Raw genomic sequence first — 18,136 nt, forward strand, 5'->3', positions numbered from 1 at the left:
ATCCTGGAGGCGATGGTGAAAGCGGAGACACGGGTCCTAGTACAGGGCTCTCCTCTGGGGTAGGCCAGTGTGCCTTTTGTTTTTGCAGCCCTTGTGTGACAAATCATCGCCAGAGGTGGCTAGGTACAGGCCAATTGCCACACCGCAGGAATTCCGGCGTTAGAAAAGTACTCTACAAGAAGTATTGGTCCATGCTAGACCGACGCGGTGCTTGGAATTGTGCATTGTACTTGGCGAAAAAGACGTCTTCCTTACATCAAGACAATCCAACACGGGTAAACATTAACCGAGAAATGATGCCCGACTGTGTGCTCAAATTAGTGAGAGAGCTTTATCCCAACCCCACAGGAATACCCTATCAAGGCCACAACTGGTGGTAAAGGTTAGTTGCATTTCTTTCTTCATATCCGATGTAACAAATACACATGCACCTGAGACAGCATGTTCTGGAACCAAATTGCCGCATGCCACGTGTTTTGCTATTTTTGGAACGCATGGTGTAAATCTGTGACGTCAGAGAGTGTTGACTCCGCCCTTTTCTTTGAACAAGATCCCCATTGAAATGTTTGTTTACAAATATCTTCTTTATTATGGAGAATTAACCTTATCTAAGCGCATAGGGCGGTAAATGTGTGAAAACCAGCTGTGTGAACAAAAAATCTGACACCGTAACTCATGCTTAACCGAGATATTAAAGAAAATGTAGGAGCAGTATTTGTCCGTTGCCTGCAAGAGGTTTGAAATGATTTGCCAACGCAGAAGGTCAGGCTCCTTATATACTCCTGCCGGGCCTTTAAGTCACTAGCAGGTCTGCACATAAGTTGACCTGGGAGATCGAAAAAATCTCCACTTTTAACCCACCAGGCGGCAGCGACCGGGATTCGAACACACGACCTTCCGATTAGGAGGCCGACGTCTTACCACCACGCCACTGCGCCTTGTCGAATGATTTTTTTACAAGTTTGTGCATGCGGCAGTCCCAGATAGTTTTTCAGCTTAATTACGAGCGGGTTTAGTGTGTCACTGTGTCTGTGGGTTTGTGTTTTTTTTTAATAAAGTTTATGGATGTAAGGTTGGCATACTAGAGAGGAGCATACGCCAGAATCAACACATCTTGAATAATATTGTCCGCAACTTCATTTATTTATGCCATCACCAAGAGCATATTTAGGTTTAAATTTGTATCCTTTGTTGTTTGCATGACTTCATTCAAAAATGAATGAGAAATAAACAAGTATTTAAACTGATCAACACACTGTCGACCATGACTTGATATAATTTTGGTACCACACGATAATTGTTCTCTTGAATTTTTTTTCCAGTTGTTGTTGCTGTTGTTGTTGTTGTTTGTTTGTTTTTTGTGGGGTTTTTTCATTTTTAATCAATGATTATTTATTGACCATTGGGTTAAATTTTATTAGCTAATGTTACATAGTTACTTCATATTTTACGGATATGCAAGGACACTAAACAGTTTGACGGTTGCACACCACGGAAAATCCTTGTACAGATCGGTTGTGCGCCACGGTAGTCATCGGTTGTGCGCCGTGGAAGTAATTGAAATTTTAAAAGGTTTACTTTAAGGCTGCAAAATCGCTTCTGAACATTGTACAACAAACATCATGCCATGTAATGGTGTACAGTGGCCAGCAAAAGTATCGCACCAAATGGGAAGAACGGAAATGACTAAAATTGCTTTGAACGAATCGGGAAATTACCTCACATTTTTTTTTTCCAAGCACATCATTGTGGGGCTTTTAATCAATAACATGCATCCGTCTACAATGTACAAGTATCATCATTCATCCATCAACATTTATAATAAATATGTAAATGGCAAGTATACAAGACATATATATATATATACAACAGACGGACATATAACATACCGTTCGCCTACAAGTAAGGCCGGAGCTTAACATAACATGCAGATTACAATACTTGGCATTATGGACGTATTACCTGCTTAATAATAATACCGTCAGTTAATAATACCGTCAAACAAAAAAACAAAACAAACAAACAAAAATCAAAGCAAAAACACATATATATACGAAAATCATCACATCTCTGCACAACCTAGCGTACTACCTAACCAACTCTTCATCGTTGTTGCTGTTGTTGTTTACATTATATTTTAAACAGTAGAGAGACATAGTGCTGGCTGCCGCACGCGCCCGAGAAAAATGTCCCGCTTTCTCTTTGCTGCGCTGGTCGCAAAACCCCTCCGTGCGGATGTGTTCCCAGACACCTCGTACGTAGGGTGTAGAATGCTGTTGCTGTTGTTGTTTACATTATATATTAGAATGCGCATCTACAAATTGCTGAGTACATGTAGTTCAGTTGACACAGATATTTCTTATAATCACAGTATCTCTGGTTATTTCAACAATGAACATACATGGAACATCACAATGCTGCATGGTCTTACAACCAAAGTGATATCAGGCTAACCTAATTTGTTTCTAAATATCCTTTCAGTGAACTCTCTAATAATTATGCCATCGGCGGGATGTTACCGCAAACACCGATTTTGTTCTCACTTTTCTGTTTTTCAACTCCTGTCTGTACATGTGAAGTGAAGACTGATCATTTGTGTACTTCTGGTTTATGTGGTTTTGATAATGTCACAGATTACAAATCCAAAAACAAAGAGACTGTCAACGTTCCAAAATTCAGAATCAAAAAACAATTAAGAGAAGTTGTTAGAACGTTGTTATTGACAAAATTATGTTACAATCACAAATATATCAACCCAAAGGTCTTTTAAGTGAACAGACAAACAAATATTCACACAAAATTATTTTATCTTGATAGAATCAGTTTTCGCCCACTCGCCAGGAAGCCGAGCAAATGATTCATTCGCTCGGCTTCCTGGCGAGTGGGCGAAAACGGATTCTATCAAGATAAGTTTTGTGTGAATATTTGTCTGTTCACGACCTTTGGGTTGATATATTTGTGATTGAAACGTAATTTTGTCAATAACAATGTTCCAACAACTTACCTTTCTTGTTTTTTTTGTCACAGATTACAGTTAGCACTGCATGTGTGGGGTCCTGATTTTGGCCTATATGGTCCGCTGGACCCAAAAAGCAACAACTAACTAACCAACTATGTTGTGTGTGTGTGTGTGTGTGTGTGTGTGAATACATAGACAAGAGAGAAAACATTCCATCAAAACAGAACATGCATTTGCTTAGAATCATGTTTTGAATCAAACTGAGCTACTCCCAAAGAAAGAAGAATTAATATGTTTGTATAAACTGTTTATTGCGTTAACATATTAAAACAAAAGACACAATCAATCGCACAAACGTAAAATTCATGGTAATTCTAGGTGGAATAAATAATCAGTCCTTGGGAAAAAATTAAGATTTAATGACAAATACATGCTGGATAACACTTAGAATCTTCTTGCTTAAACACCATTTTTAACATGATTTACCATGGTTCCGATACATCTTAAACTCAGGTAAAATGAGTTACTTCCCTTCGGGTCTCATTTATCCCTGACAGGATGCCTTTGTTTTCCTTCTCTGGAGAGGAAATCGATTTTTTTTTTTAACATATTTAGAGCTTTTCGTAATGTGTTATTGATATAAGCAGATTCGCAATCGTCGATAATGATTTTTTATGGTGTTGTGTAATTTTTAAATTACAAAGGAATTGTTATGTAAGACAGTTCCAAGCGAGCTATCTTTCGCGGATGTATTTACTGTGCAAACAACTCTAAATATGGCAAAAGTGTCACGTGATAATCAACTTTGTCACGTGATCATAACAAAATGGCTACGGAGCGGACGAAAAAATTTCCGTAACCAGTTGTGAGTGATGCAACAATATCACGGTCTCCTTCCCACAGCAGTCTCAACATTTCGACTTGTTTTGACCTTAGAACGATGTCTTTATCCCCGAATACGCTAGTACTTGGGCTCAGCAGACTTTAATTGTGTGTCTGTCTGTGTGTGTGTCTTTCTCCACTTAACAGCTTATTGCTGGGAAACTACTGGGCGCAGTTCGTTCAAAAGTTGATACACTAACTTGATAATAGGTCCGATTGATCGTATTAAAACTTCATAATGTTACCTGGGACCTAAATGCGAAATAAACCACAAAAACGACTTGGCCGTAGGAGGAGTTCACACCGGCGGGGCAACACGCAGCCATTGAACTGATAGAACAGCCGAACGCGTCACACAAAAATACGTCATGACAAAGTTACACGCAAAGCGAAAGAGACTTTGACGTCATTTACTTTTGTTCGGAATTTTCCGTCTGTTCCTAGCTTGTCAGTGAAGACCTGACGTGAGTAAGCTTACCCAAAACGTCTTTGTTCTCTATTCACATTGCAGCTGTGAAATAATCAGTCTTGTGTCTCGGTCGTGTAGGTACAGAGTTTGGCTTCTGCAATCATTGTGTTCGTGTTGATGACGGCTTCATAAGACAAAATAATCAGCGAATCTATCGCGAGGAAGACGTTTATCACTTTATGTACAAATCACCGAACCCAACCCATTTTTTGTGTGCATTTTTCTGAAGAATAAGCTGCATGTGGTTAATGTCATCCGTTTAATGCTTGTCGAAACGAGCCATAAGGCTTTAGAATAAAAGATTTCATGCATTGCTTGGCCATCTGATCACAGATGAGGTCGCAGTTAGTAGGTTGAATCTATGAATCGGCCCGCAGAGATAGATCTGCATTTCTGGTCAGAAATCAACATTCACACCACAGACATTCCAAACATTTATATTTATTGAGCGAGCCAGTCTGAAGAGTACTCGGGTCCAGCGCGAGCGTTTTTTTATCATAACTGTGAAGAACAGAACGGAGATCACTGTCGAAGTCGGCCATTCTACAATCACGTTCGTCTTTCGTCTTTTGATCAGAAACATTAGCGAAAAACATCTGGGAGATAACTCTGTATTCTTGTTTTGATAGATTTCGGCTTTTAGACACTTTCTTTCCCTGTACTCCGCGTAGCAATTATCCATCCTGTCAGAGAGACAAGAGCGATTGCATGGACCAATGATTATCAGAATGGGTTCCGATAGTACCAGAGACATATGTCTCTGATAGTACAGATGAAAATGGCACTCTCTTTTAATTTCACAGTAAACAGTACATAAATCATATTATTTGTCTTTGCTTTCTTAATCCTTGATCAGAAATTCATGACATTCTATCTCTTCTTTTTACATTTAGTCAAGTTTTGGTGTGTGTGTGTGTGTGTGTGTGTGTGTGTGTGTGTGTGTGTGTGTGTGTGTGTGTAGAGCGATTCAGAGTAAACTACTGGACCGATCTTAATTAAAATTGACATGAAAGTTCCTGGGAATGATATCCCCAGACGTTTTTTTATTTTTTCGATAAATGCCTTTGATGACGTCATATCCGGCTTTTTGTAAAAGTTGAGGCGGCACTGTCACACCCTCATTTTTCAATCAAATTGATTGAAATTTTGGCCAAGCAATCTTCGACGAAGGCTGGACTTTGGTATTGCATTTCAACTTGGAGGCTTAAAAATTAATTGATGACTTTGGTCATTAAAAATCTGAAAATTGTAATTAAAATTATATTTTTATAAAACGATCCAAAAACAAAAAATTTCATCTTATTCTGCATCATTTTCTGATTCCAAAAAAATATAAATATGTTATATTCGGATTACAAACAATCTCTGAAAATTAAAAATATAACAATTATGATTAAAATTAATTTTCCGAAATTGATTTAAAAATAATTTCATCTTATTCCTGATTCCAAAAACATATAGGTATGATATGTTTAGATTAAAAACAAGCTCAGAAAGTTAAAAAGAATAGAGATAAAGAAAAGCGTGCTATCCTTCTCAGCGCAACTACTACCCCGCTCTTCTTGTCAATTTCACTGCCTTTCCACGAGCGGTGGACTGACGATGCTAAGAGTATACAGTTTGCTGAAAAAATGCAGTGCGTTCAGTTTCATTCTGTGAGCTCGACAGCTTGACTAAATGTTGTATTTTCGCCTTATGCGACTTGTTTTACCTATTTTTATCAATCAACAGCTTCGATAAAGACAAAAACACTGTAAATGAGAGAAACCACAGAATAATATGATTCTTTAATTAAGTCATGCTATTGCTTATTTTACTATTGCAAACATATGTTGTCTTCATAATTACATGCATCATCCAAAGTCACAAATATAAGCATATGCATAAAATGCAATTTTATGATCATGGACACATTTAATAGTCGTTTGCCAAAACTACTTTCATTTTAAAAATAGTAAAAACAATAACACATGTTGAAAAAATCATTTTCTTGTCGTTTTCTGTTGTTTTGTATTTGGTCCATATATGAACATAACAACAATACAAACATTTTTTAAAATCATTTTGTTGTAGCGATACTAATGACACCAATACATTTCTTCTTTAATGATACACTGATCATTTAGATTGGTCACATTTTCTGATACAGGAATGTAAACATGATTTTAACTGAATAGCATATAGGTAATTTGATTTTTAAATAGTCCAGCTAGATATTGAATATTCATAATTCATTATAGATTATCCAGACAGACAAATATATACATCATTCATTTAATCAATCGGGCCGTGAATATATAGTTTATATCTTCTCCCCAATGTTCTGCATCTTCAACACCTTCTTCTAAGTTCCATGGCCATTATAAGACCAGCAGCCTTTATTTGAATAACACTGAGATTTCTTCCTGGGAGAAATTCTACAGTATCTGGATAAGGCCAAACAAAAATATATGTTTGTTTAGGGTAACGTGACCAAAAAAAGATAGGGTCGGTAGGTCGTCTTTTTTTATAAATATATATATATTTTTTTTTTAATTTAGTCAATTTTAAAGAAGGTTACTTCCCTTAGTCTGGGTATGGTTCGCAAAATATGCCAACAGTTTTTGTGGTTTTTCTTAAATAAAAAAAAAAGTTTTAGGGTCGGCAGGTAAAAATAGGGTTGGTTGGGTTACCCTAAACCATCATATATTTTTTTGTGTGGCCTAAGTATCTCTGGAATTCCTGAATGCTTGCACTGGCAATTTGGGATTAGCTCATTTAGGAGTGATGAGAAACACCTTCTCTCTCAGCCAGTCAATCCCCCAGCGACCAGAATCTCTGCTCTCTAATGCGTCCACATCATCAATCATTTCAATGCTGTACTTGTCACCTAAAAGAAAATGAAAAGAAAGTTTCACAATATCATTGCAACATGCATGTAGAGCATAACACTAGCTTAGCTAATTAGGTTATGTCATCTGAGAATGGTCAACAGGAAGTAATAATGATGTGATTGGTATTGAAACTACATGTAACATTTTCTTTTCCAGTTAATTAACAAAAGGCAGAAAAACGTTTTAATGTAAGACACCAACATCATTTTTCCACTTTTAAATCCGTGCTGAACGTGTCTATGTAGGCTCATGCTTGAGTACGCATCCATATACATGTATCATATTTGTACACGTATAAATATATGCCTAAAAATTGCAATTTCTTCTTCTTCTGCAACCATTGGCTGTAACTCCAATGTACACTCGTCTTTTGCATGAGTGGAATTTTACTTGCATGACCCTTTGGGGTATGCATGCTTGGTATTTTCGTGTTTCTGTAAGTATGTAGATAACTTTTTATTCTTCTTTTCTTTTTTTGAGGGGGGAGGGGGGGAATGTATAGTAAATTCAGTCTGGTTTGTTTGTTTTCCGTAGTGTGTGTGTGTGTGTGTGTGTCTGTGTTTTATCCATGAGTTGTTAATTTTCACAGAAAAAAGTCTTAGGTCAACAGGAAAAAGAGGGAAGGTCAAGTAATCATAACCTAACCACACACTTTGTGGGGTACTCAAGGACAAGGAGGGGGGGGTTGGGGGAGGCTTACCATAGAGTTGTTGAACAGCATCATCACTCAGATGGTGTGGGGGCCCTGCAACATGTATTAAAACAAAATGTTAATAATACATGTACAGCAGTTATGAAAAAAACCAGTAAAAAACCAAAAAAAACTCACTCATCATCATCAGCACGGTAAGTGTGTGACTGTCTGCATTTGTTTGTGTCAGACTGTCTGTCTAGTGTAAATGAATAAAGGACGGAGAGGTAGAGGAGAGGATTTTCTGCTTCATCCTCAAATGCCATAAAGAATCAAAATCATTACTCAACATTTTGTGACCTGAATGGCGAATGGCATGAACGCGCACATGAAATGTTGGGAATGATTCATTCAGAATAAGTCGCATGCATAGTGTCAATGATACTATCTAGAATAGTATTACACCCCAGAGATACCCTTCCTGACCAATGTTATTCAGTCAACATTAATTCTTACAATAAGCAGATCTAGTCTGCTCTCAAAGAGTTGAAAATTACATTGTAGCCTCCGAAGAGGACTACATTGGTAATGGTGGTTGGTTGATGGTAAGCAAAACTTGGAATTCAAAGAGCCGGACAATGGGTCAAGTCTAAAATACCTCAGGTGCTAAACAAATCTTATATTATAACTGCTGTTATTTACCCTAAAAATGCCACTGTCACCTTTATAATTTGGCACTGTATAACCATATAATATGTCAAATATTGTCTTAAAATTATTTCATGCGCCGTCGATGTTTTCTGTTCGTTTCGTTCTTCAACCTGAATTATGTATGAATCGTATGAAGTTGCTAAATTTAGCTTTACATTAGCCAAAATCCGAACAATTTATTTAATTTTCACTGAAAAATGCCATTACACAATATAAGAATAATTGAGACATAGACGTACAATAAAAACTGTTCAAGTTTCATTTGTGTTATACTTAGTATTTTGTCTATTAAGCTCAACATTGTCAAAAATAGTTATAATATTATGCAGAGAAAGAATTAACCGGTTAACTTCCTCTCCAACTAATTTACCAGCCATGCTTAAACTGATTTCTGTACGATCTAGCATGAGTTGAAATCTAACATAAAAACAACCGTATGAACAAAAACACACCAGGGTTGTAAGCAAAGACATGCTTGCGGTCAAATGCGATTGTGAGCAGAACCTTGCAAAGGGGAGTAACTCTTCTAAACATTATGGCTTGCACATCTTGAGGGGGAGCAACTCCGCCAGAACCACGAGAACTTACCTCCCTTGTTTATACTCGTCATGTGTATGTTCCCAGCAGAAGCGGGGGGATTACTTCAGTATTTTTCAGTAATTGTCTGCATGCGCTTGTTTGTTTGCTCATCTGTCTTACTCTCACACATACAACTGTGTAAAAATTGAGCATCAGGTATAACAACAAATATTTACAGTTTTATCAAATTTTCTTCTGATTTGCCACAACTTCGAAACTTGGTTTTAAAACTGAGGGTAAAACTGTCAGCAACAAAAACTTTTCCGTATTATTGTGCTGGAGGAAATCTACCAACCAATAAAATCAAAAAAGTTAAAGAGAAATTATGGAAACATTATACATGTACATGTATTTGCCATAATCATAGTGTCACAAGTGTCACCACCGTTAGGCTGTATATTTATATTTATGTCTCAACCACCAACGTGTGCTATATAAAACCAAGCACTCCGTTGATGTACCGCTTCTTACAGCATCAACAAATATACCCAGCTGCCAAGTTTCTGATGTAAGCAGTTGATAGAATGGAAGTTATTACGTTTTTAAATCTGGTACCGACTCAATAAAAATGACAATTTTCCTGTCAAGATCGTTACGGTTCACAGACATACAAATTGACAATGACATTTTCTCAAATGTTTATGCAGTTAGACTTTCAAAACTTCACACACCTTCATAGCCCCTGATAACCTCCAGAAATTTGTCAACTTTCAAGGTCACAGTAGGGTAAAAAAAAAAAAGGAAAATAATTAGTTTCTAACAGATATTTGGAGCTAGATTTTTACATTTTCACAGCAAGAACAACATTCTTAAAACAAAAAATTGAACATTTTGATACACTCCAATGAGATCAGCATCGTAGAACGTATGATATACATTGTGTATGCAGTACGTAGGTGCATTTTGCATCATTCCCTTGATACGTCTCCATGCACCTGGTATCTCACCTGCATATTTGGTTTCATCATACTGTGTTGCAGACAGCAGATACCTACAACCTGGTGCCATCAAGCCTTTCAGAATGGTTGCGTATCTGGAAAATATAAAAATCACATAAACAGATATTTCTACAGAATGAAAATTGCCATGAAAGAGATAATGCTATGAAAGAAAGCTTCGGGCAACAAAAAAACAGAAAACTGGTTTGACCTCTTTCACTGAGGAATTTGAGAACTCCAGACCTGTGCACACTCAAAACGCTCATCAGTAGTAAACAAACCAAATCTCAGTAGTTTTTAAATGTTTCAGTAGTAAGCTGTAACGACAGTTCAAAACATAATTCTGCTCACAAAGCACACAAACTGAAACACTATGATGCAGTAGAATGGGAATTGCTATTTATTAACAAGCCAAGGTGAAACATCAACACTGTTGTCTTCTTTGGTGACAGAGCCGGTGTCTCCTCTTCACTATCTGAATCTCGCACTCTTTTTTTCTTTTCCATGTTTCACTTATTTTATTTATTAAGGAGATTTCTATAGCGCATAACTAAAAGCACTTCAATCACAAGTTGCCACACAGACGCTGGACGAACTAAGTCTAAGAACAAAGACTCAATGCTGAGAACACGCGCGCTTCCGGTAAATCGGAAAACGTCTTTTCAGCGCAACGGCCAACTAATTGGTCAAAACATCTTAAAACAGAACAAAAGTACAAAAAACATTTTTTTGAGTAAAACATTGGAATTTCGGAATTTTAATTAAAAATCTGTAGCACCGTATTCTGCATATAAAAATCAAAGAAATTACAGATATAGATGTGCACAGGTCTGGAACTCGCGCGTAACATTCGAAGTCAAAATTTCTCTTTTAACTCCTGAAAACAGTGAGCCTGGTTATAGCTCCGTTGGTAGAGTGCTTAACAGCTAATCAAGTCGATAGTCTGGTAACGGGTTTGCATTTCCAGCAAGCAAAACATTTTTTTTAATTTTTTTTTTATCTTTCAATCTTTTTTTCTTTTTTCTCTGAACTCTTTTACTTTTTGCGTTTTATAATAATTAACTTCAACAACAAAACAATATCTCAATGATCAAGAGACAAATTTGGCAATAATTACTTCTCGTGATCTTCGTTGTTAATGGCCACAAGTGCTCCTCTATCCCATATGCCATCAACTTGTCCAGCTATATCTCTGAAAATAAGAATTTAATACAAATTAATAGCCATGTATGATGTTTATTTTTTATTGCATCCTCGTAATAATGTGTGTGTGTGTGTGTGTGTGTGTGTGTGTGTGTGTGTGTGTGTGTGTGTGTGTGTGTGTGTGTGTGTGTGTGTGTGTGTGTGTTAGTGTATGTATGTGTGTTATGTGTGTGTGTGTGTGTGTATATATGTGTCTGTCTCTGTCTGTCTGTGTTTGTCTCTGTGTCTGTCTGTGAACCAGCCTGTTCACATATAAAAAAAAAGATTAGATAAGAATAAAAAACAAACATAACATTGATACTCACTTGGAAAAGTTGTAGAAGTCACAACAGTAGATGTTTAACTTTTTGTCTTCACTCTACAAAAAACACAAACACTGCATTTTTGTCATCTCTCTCTCTCTCCCCCTCTTTATCAAGACCTCATTTTCTCAGACTTTCTGGTCATAGTGTCAGTAAATGAACCTTTTTTTTTAAACTACCTCTCTGTAGAGACCTACTTGTTCAATTTGTTTAACCCTAGAGGTATAACTGTACTTTCACACTATAGTCCTCCACCCATTACAAATCACCCATCACAAACATTGCGAACAATTATCACACAATAGATCAGCATCCTCATCGGCATGACCACCGTGACCTTCATAGACTGGAACTGTTCAAACATGTTCACATTGTATTTCCTGCAGTCTCACCATGAACCTTTACTTATAGCATATGTCTATGCAACTTTTTAAACGGTGTTTACCATGAACAGGTACGTGGAAATGTGTCAAAGAATATTTTCTATCTAAATACATGTAAAAACACTTTTATTATTATCATTATTCATTTTAATGCAAATCAAAATAAATGAAAATTAGAAAAAAATGAATATTTGTCTGCTGTGTATCTTCTTTGTTGTCTTTAAAAAAAAATCAATAGATTAACTGAAGTCATAGTAAATGTTTCTAGTATGTCACGTCAATAACAAAAGTTGTATAAACTGAATTTTTTTGCTTTTTAATATTTATGAATAATACTTAAAGCCATATGTACTCGATGACTATACACGCTAATTGCTTTACCAACAGCTGGAGACATGCTAAATTAAGTTCCCTGCAAAATATTGTGGTCTAGGACCCCTTCAATGTTGAGATATGTTAATTTTCATTTTGATCTGGATCGTCCTATTTATAGATTTGCCAACAGAGGTAGAGTTGACGCAAGGGAAATAACTCCGCGTCTTTGTTTACATCCAAAGTTTTTGAGACTCTAAAACAAGCTGTAATGCATGTATATGGTCCGCGCATGGCGACATATCGTCATTACATGGTCTTATGGTGCGTTTGACATCGATTATGGGCAAACTACACTTTGTAAACACGGGAGCGCGTACATATGCCTTTAAACAATTTTTTTTTTTAAAGCAATGCAAAAAGCATTTACCTGAAAGAGTTTGCCATTGACAGCAGGTACAGACTGCGTTGTGAAGGGTACTTTCTGTTCCTCAAAGAACTCCTCCACAGCCTGCTGTGCTGCTTCCACCCCGATCACTGTGTGACCCTGGTCTGCAAGCCTTCACATAATTATCAAAAATAAAAACCCCAAGAAAATGTTTGTCTTTGTACCGTTTAATCATAGACAAAACAAAAGAATTACTATACACTGGTACCTTTGATAAAAGGACACCCTTCGGACCAGCTAAAAGTGCCCCTTCATTGCAGGCGGCCTTTTAAAACAAGTAAAAAGACAAAGGGACAACAGCTGTCCTTTTATGGGAGGTGTCCTCTCATTGGAAGGGCCTGTCATCGCAAGTAGACCATAGACCTAGCGGTCTTTATATAAATAAATAAATAATAATGCCATAATTAACAGAAAAAGAACAGTTAAGGATTGTCTCTTGATCCCAAGACTGATCTTGACAGATTCAGTGGATGAATTGATAAGTTAACCGCTTAATCAATCAGCCAATCAAACAATTAATCAAACCATGTTTGCTTTAATAAATATTCTCAGCTCAAGGGACTTCTCATTCTTTGTTGTTGTTGTTGTTGAGTTGTTGTTGCAACTGGATTTGTTGGTTGGTTGTTCACAGTTTCTCTTCTCTTCAAAGGAACAGGATATGATGAAATGTTGTACATGTAATTAAAAATGTTCAGAAACAATACGTTTTAGCAGCAAGGGTCTATGGTTTGACATGTTCATAAAACACTGTGAGTTTCTTGCAGCACAACAGATGGGCAATGTGGTGGAGACATGTAGAAGGATCAACTTGTACTTTTCATGACATTGATCATGTTATCATCCATATCTCATCCATCATGAATATTCATAATCATACAGAAAACACACATATATACCGTACTTTCCGGGTTACAAGGCGCTATATGCTGCGCTACAGCGCATAAGGCGCAACCCCCTCTTTTTAAAAAAAATTGTATTCCAGTCACCCATTGGGCGCAGGGGGCCGATAGGGCGCACCAAAATTAAAAAAGTATACCCCGGTAACAAACGTGGAAGAATGAAAATAAGCCGCACATCAAAGGAAGAATACAGAGTGGAAATATGTGCTCTGTGTGTGCGGGGAGATCAAAGGCAGGTCCATTGTGATAGCTGGGTTGCCTTGTTTAGACACTGACCTTCTTCCCAGGGGTCAATGACCCAGTTTTTGCTATGAGAGGTGGTTCCCCTGTCATAGATCTGAGAGAGGAAACACTTCCTGCACCGGGGTCAGTGACCGAGTTTAACCTATGGGGCGGTCTCTTTGATGTCTTGAGAGGAAACTTGGCCAGGGTAGTACCTAGTAGCTGAAACATGCATTATCACAAGTTGTTTGACTGGTACTCAGGGGGTTCCTTATACAAGACGCAGGGGTCAAACTCGAGGAAAAAAGTACGGTACATGTATCTACATCACTACCTCCGATACGGTAATGATTCCTAACCTTGTTATCAATCATAACCCTTTCTTACCATTTCATATCCAGCGCCTTTCCACAGAGAGGGAAGAATATTCTAATGTTGGTTTTGCCATTCACCATAACCGATAGATGCTTCTCCAACAACCTGAAAAATAACTGAGTCAGTTACTATGACTAATCTGATGAAATCATGGCTGATCATTATAAACAAATCACCTGAACAGATTCTTCCCTGTGATCTGCAAAGGAAAATGCGATGAATCTGTGTCAGGATTCTAGAGCTGTTTGATCAAACAGCATGCATATTTCGGAAATAAAATCATATCAGCATTTACAACGTGCAATTTGTACGTGCTATATATACAAAAATCATCTTCCACTGGTTAAATTACATCTGAGTCTTCACAATGTCCACTTGCTTTCCTTAAATGAAGACTAAGCTAATTTTCTCACAAACACATTTATACATTCTGAAAATTGTCAAAAAATATACAATCACACAAAATATGTCTAAACCTCATATAATTGACGTTGGTTTATTTCAGGTAAGAAGGAAAAGCTGACTTTCAGAAAAAAAACTTTCAAATCATTCCTTTTTCACATGAGTAAAACTAAAAAGTACCCAAATGAATATAGTGGAGCCCTCATTTTAAAATCCCACAATTTAAGACCTCCTCACCTTTTCACTAATTATTTCCAACCTTGATTTTTTTCACACTTTCTGTCCATAGCCTCTGTAAATTTATCTTCATTCTAAATTAAGATCCTAATTCTTCCAGACGTTATTTTCCCATATTTTTTTTTTAGGTCTTAAGGGGTTTCAACTATAATGGAAGTGAAACTTACGGATGAATTGTATCCTTGTGGAAGCCTATGGCTCCTTTGTCCCAACTCTGAACCCATTCATCCGTACTCAAGACTGTTGACTTCACAGTGCTGGTTTCTGACATGATGCAAGCCTGAGAATAATGCAGTGACCTGGGAAAAAAACAATGTTTTATTATTTCATTTTAAATAAGTACCGTACGTTTAAAATTGCTAATACATTAACTGTAACAAGATTGATGAGTGCATATGTGGCAATGATCCAGTGATGGCGCTAGAATGTTTTCAAACCGGTACGCAAACTTTTATGATGCAAACTGTCCAGAAAAAAAAGTTGAAAAATCACTAAGGACTATATGTCCAGTCAGGAATAAAAGCTGGTTCTTGTGTTTGACTGTGAACGCAAGTGTTAGTTGGAGTGCCTTGGAGAATGAGGAACATATCAATCAATCAATATCAATATGAGGCTTATATCGCGCGTATTCCGTGGGTACAGTTCTAAGCGCAGGGATTTTTTTTTATTTTGTTTAAATTTTTATTTTATGCAATTTATATCGCGCACATATTCAAGGCGCAGGGATTTATTTATGCCGTGTGAGATGGAATTTTTTTTACACAATACATCACGCATTCACATCGGCCAGCAGATCGCAGCCATTTCGGCGCATATCCTACTTTTCACGGCCTATTATTCCAAGTTACACGGGTATTTTGGTGGACATTTTTATCTATGCCTATACAATTTTGCCAGGAAAGACCCTTTTGTCAATCGTGGGATCTTTAACGTGCACACCCCAATGTAGTGTACACGAAGGGACCTCGGTTTTTCGTCTCATCCGCAAGACTAGCACTTGAACCCACCACATAGGTTAGGAAAGGGGGGAGAAAATTGCTAACGCCCTGACCCAGGGTCAAACTCGCAACCTCTCGCTTCCGAGCGCAAGTGCGTTACCACTCGGCCACCCAGTCCACAGCTTGTCAGCTTGCAGCGCTCATCCTTTTTTCAGGATGAAAGTCGCTTGTTCATTGTAATGCTTGTTATTCTATCAGGTGCCAGGAGACAGGTTCCAAAATAACTCTCACTTACTCTATTACACATGTTGTATGAATTTGATTTAAAGCGATTATATCCCTTTGTTTATCAGATCTTTGAAAAAACACTACGCGTACTAGGATCGAATTCTTAAAGGGGGGTCCCAGGATGCACTAAACCTGAAAAGAGCGGGTCCCAGAACGCACTGAATATTAGTTTTTAATATCATGCGCATCGGACAAAAATGTCAACTTGACTGGGTTTCAAAAACAATAGCATTTTCTGCCAGATGATCTGTATCAACACAAATTTAATTAGGTATAAATCTTAACCGATATATATGAAAAACAACGTCTTTGTGAAGGTCATGCAATTTAAACTTCCAAAAGTCCCCCTGGTATTGGAATCCTCTAAGGATCCGCTGGGACCCCCTAAAAACTAACATTGACAATTCAATTCAATTCAATTGTCAATATGTTAGTTTTTAGGGGGTGCCAGCGGATCCTTAGAGGATTCCAATACCAGGGGGACTTTTGGAAGTTTAAATTGCATGACCTTCACAAAGACGTTGTTTTTCATATGAATTGGGGTCCCGGACACTCTGGGTAGAGCGGTGTGTCGGGAGCCCTGCTTTGTGAAAAAAAAGTTATACACAACATTAAAACCATTAAATACCTTACAGGTCTAAAACAATTCTCCTGTGAGTCTTCCGCTTTTTGAAGATGACAGTTTGAGTGCCTGTACACATTCACAATTATCTAAATTGTGTACCTCTTTGACAAACTTAGAGGCACTCCTTTGCAATTTTTGCAATAGCAACTGACCTTCTTTTAGGGCAGGGGAACCAAATCACATTTGCATGTTCTAAATGGGACACAACAAAGGCTTTTTACAATTTAAACATGACTCTTGGTTTAAATATGAGAATGTTCTTTTGACATCCCGCATCCTCTGAAATGGCACTGCATTGCACATGAGATCATCTTTTCACCTAGCTTTTTCTGTGACCGTAAGACTAATCTAGTTGTCATCACCTCCACGCCTGTGTATTGTCTGATCCTACAGTTGTGTGACAGGTGAAAAAGATACACACAGAGATGATCACCAAGACACGAAATTAAGTGTTAGCTCGGCCTCGTGATTGTTTACATAACACTACACTGACTCCCGCCATGACAAATGAGAAATTTACTGTTGACGGTAGTTAAAACCCAGTTTCAAACTCGGAACTCGCCGTATCTGTTCAACTTGAACTGATTTACGTGTGCGTGTTGCTTTGACAGTTGCTCTCTTGCTGTTTAGAACGTATTTTTATCAACAAGTATCGCGACTTCTGACCTGTTTTGAAAGCAGCGTTGTACAAGGGAGACAACACTGTCGTTACCGTTCGCCTCACCGAGATACGAAGGGATGGCCGAGTCTAAGAGAGATGTTGCGACTCATCTCGTCATCGGCGCTGTTCCGGAAATGACCTGCGCTTTGTTGGAATCCCAACAATGGCCGGCAGTGTAGGAATTCCAACTTTGCGCGACGCGATTCTAGAAATGTACCGCGCGCATAGAGAGAATTCCGCTCTTTCTTAGAATGCGATGTAAAATGATTGGCAAGTCATGTTGGCTTTTAATGGTCCTTGTGTGTTAAAATGATCAGTCTTGAAAAAAGCAGATGCATTGCCAGTATAACGTACGCACCAAACCAACTGAATTTAAAAAAAACAAAAAACACTTTTGATAACTTCGGCGGGCTGGAACAACACAGATCAACGACACATCCCACTCGACCAAAACGCACCAATGATTTGACACAATTTTTAACGTTTCAGATCTTAAAGTGATTTTACAACAAAAATACAACAAGAGTATTCCGATAGAACTTCTCACTGGTAACTATCGATTGTAATGATTTTTACTCAGTCTTAATTGATTATATATTACACTCACACAGTCTCAGGCTGGACTGCAGAGACAACTTTACTTCAAGTTCCCTTTACTGAGCAGGCTCTTCAGTGTCACTGCATGGCAATCTGGGCTCTTGAAACATATGTGCAAGTACATGATGTGCGCTATACTGATGTGATTGATTGTTGCAACATGTTGATTCAAATTAAAGATGATTTCAGCCTGTTGTAACAA

The 18,136-nt window shown here is 37.6% G+C and overlaps 1 protein-coding gene across 1 annotated transcript; it reads right to left on the minus strand.

The window, feature by feature from the left end:
* Positions 1 to 3,249: 3,249 nt before the first annotated feature.
* Positions 3,250 to 17,314, minus strand: LOC138966724 (probable thiopurine S-methyltransferase). Its single transcript, XM_070339045.1, has 9 exons — positions 17,197 to 17,314; positions 14,993 to 15,124; positions 14,199 to 14,291; positions 12,673 to 12,802; positions 11,551 to 11,603; positions 11,160 to 11,234; positions 10,052 to 10,137; positions 7,884 to 7,928; positions 3,250 to 7,179 (listed from the first exon to the last, which is right to left on the minus strand). Exons 2-9 carry the CDS (start codon positions 15,094 to 15,096, stop codon positions 7,064 to 7,066), a joined length of 702 nt encoding a protein of 233 aa, XP_070195146.1. The 5' UTR covers positions 15,097 to 15,124; positions 17,197 to 17,314; the 3' UTR covers positions 3,250 to 7,063.
* Between the last annotated feature and the right edge of the window lie 822 nt (positions 17,315 to 18,136).

This window comes from Littorina saxatilis, linkage group LG5, assembly GCF_037325665.1.
Source record: "Littorina saxatilis isolate snail1 linkage group LG5, US_GU_Lsax_2.0, whole genome shotgun sequence".
Lineage (NCBI taxonomy): Eukaryota > Metazoa > Mollusca > Gastropoda > Littorinimorpha > Littorinidae > Littorina > Littorina saxatilis.

Bases quoted from the DNA above. Each gene is read 5' to 3' on its own strand.
- LOC138966724 (XM_070339045.1), bottom strand. From the start codon at position 15,096: ATGTCAGAAACCAGCACTGTGAAGTCAACAGTCTTGAGTACGGATGAA. The intron at 12,803-14,198 runs GTAAGAAAGGGT...AATTATGTGAAG, and splicing joins AAGGCGCTGGATATGAAATG to GCTTGCAGACCAGGGTCACA. The intron at 11,235-11,550 runs GTGAGTATCAAT...TCTTATTTTCAG, and splicing joins GACTTCTACAACTTTTCCAA to AGATATAGCTGGACAAGTTG.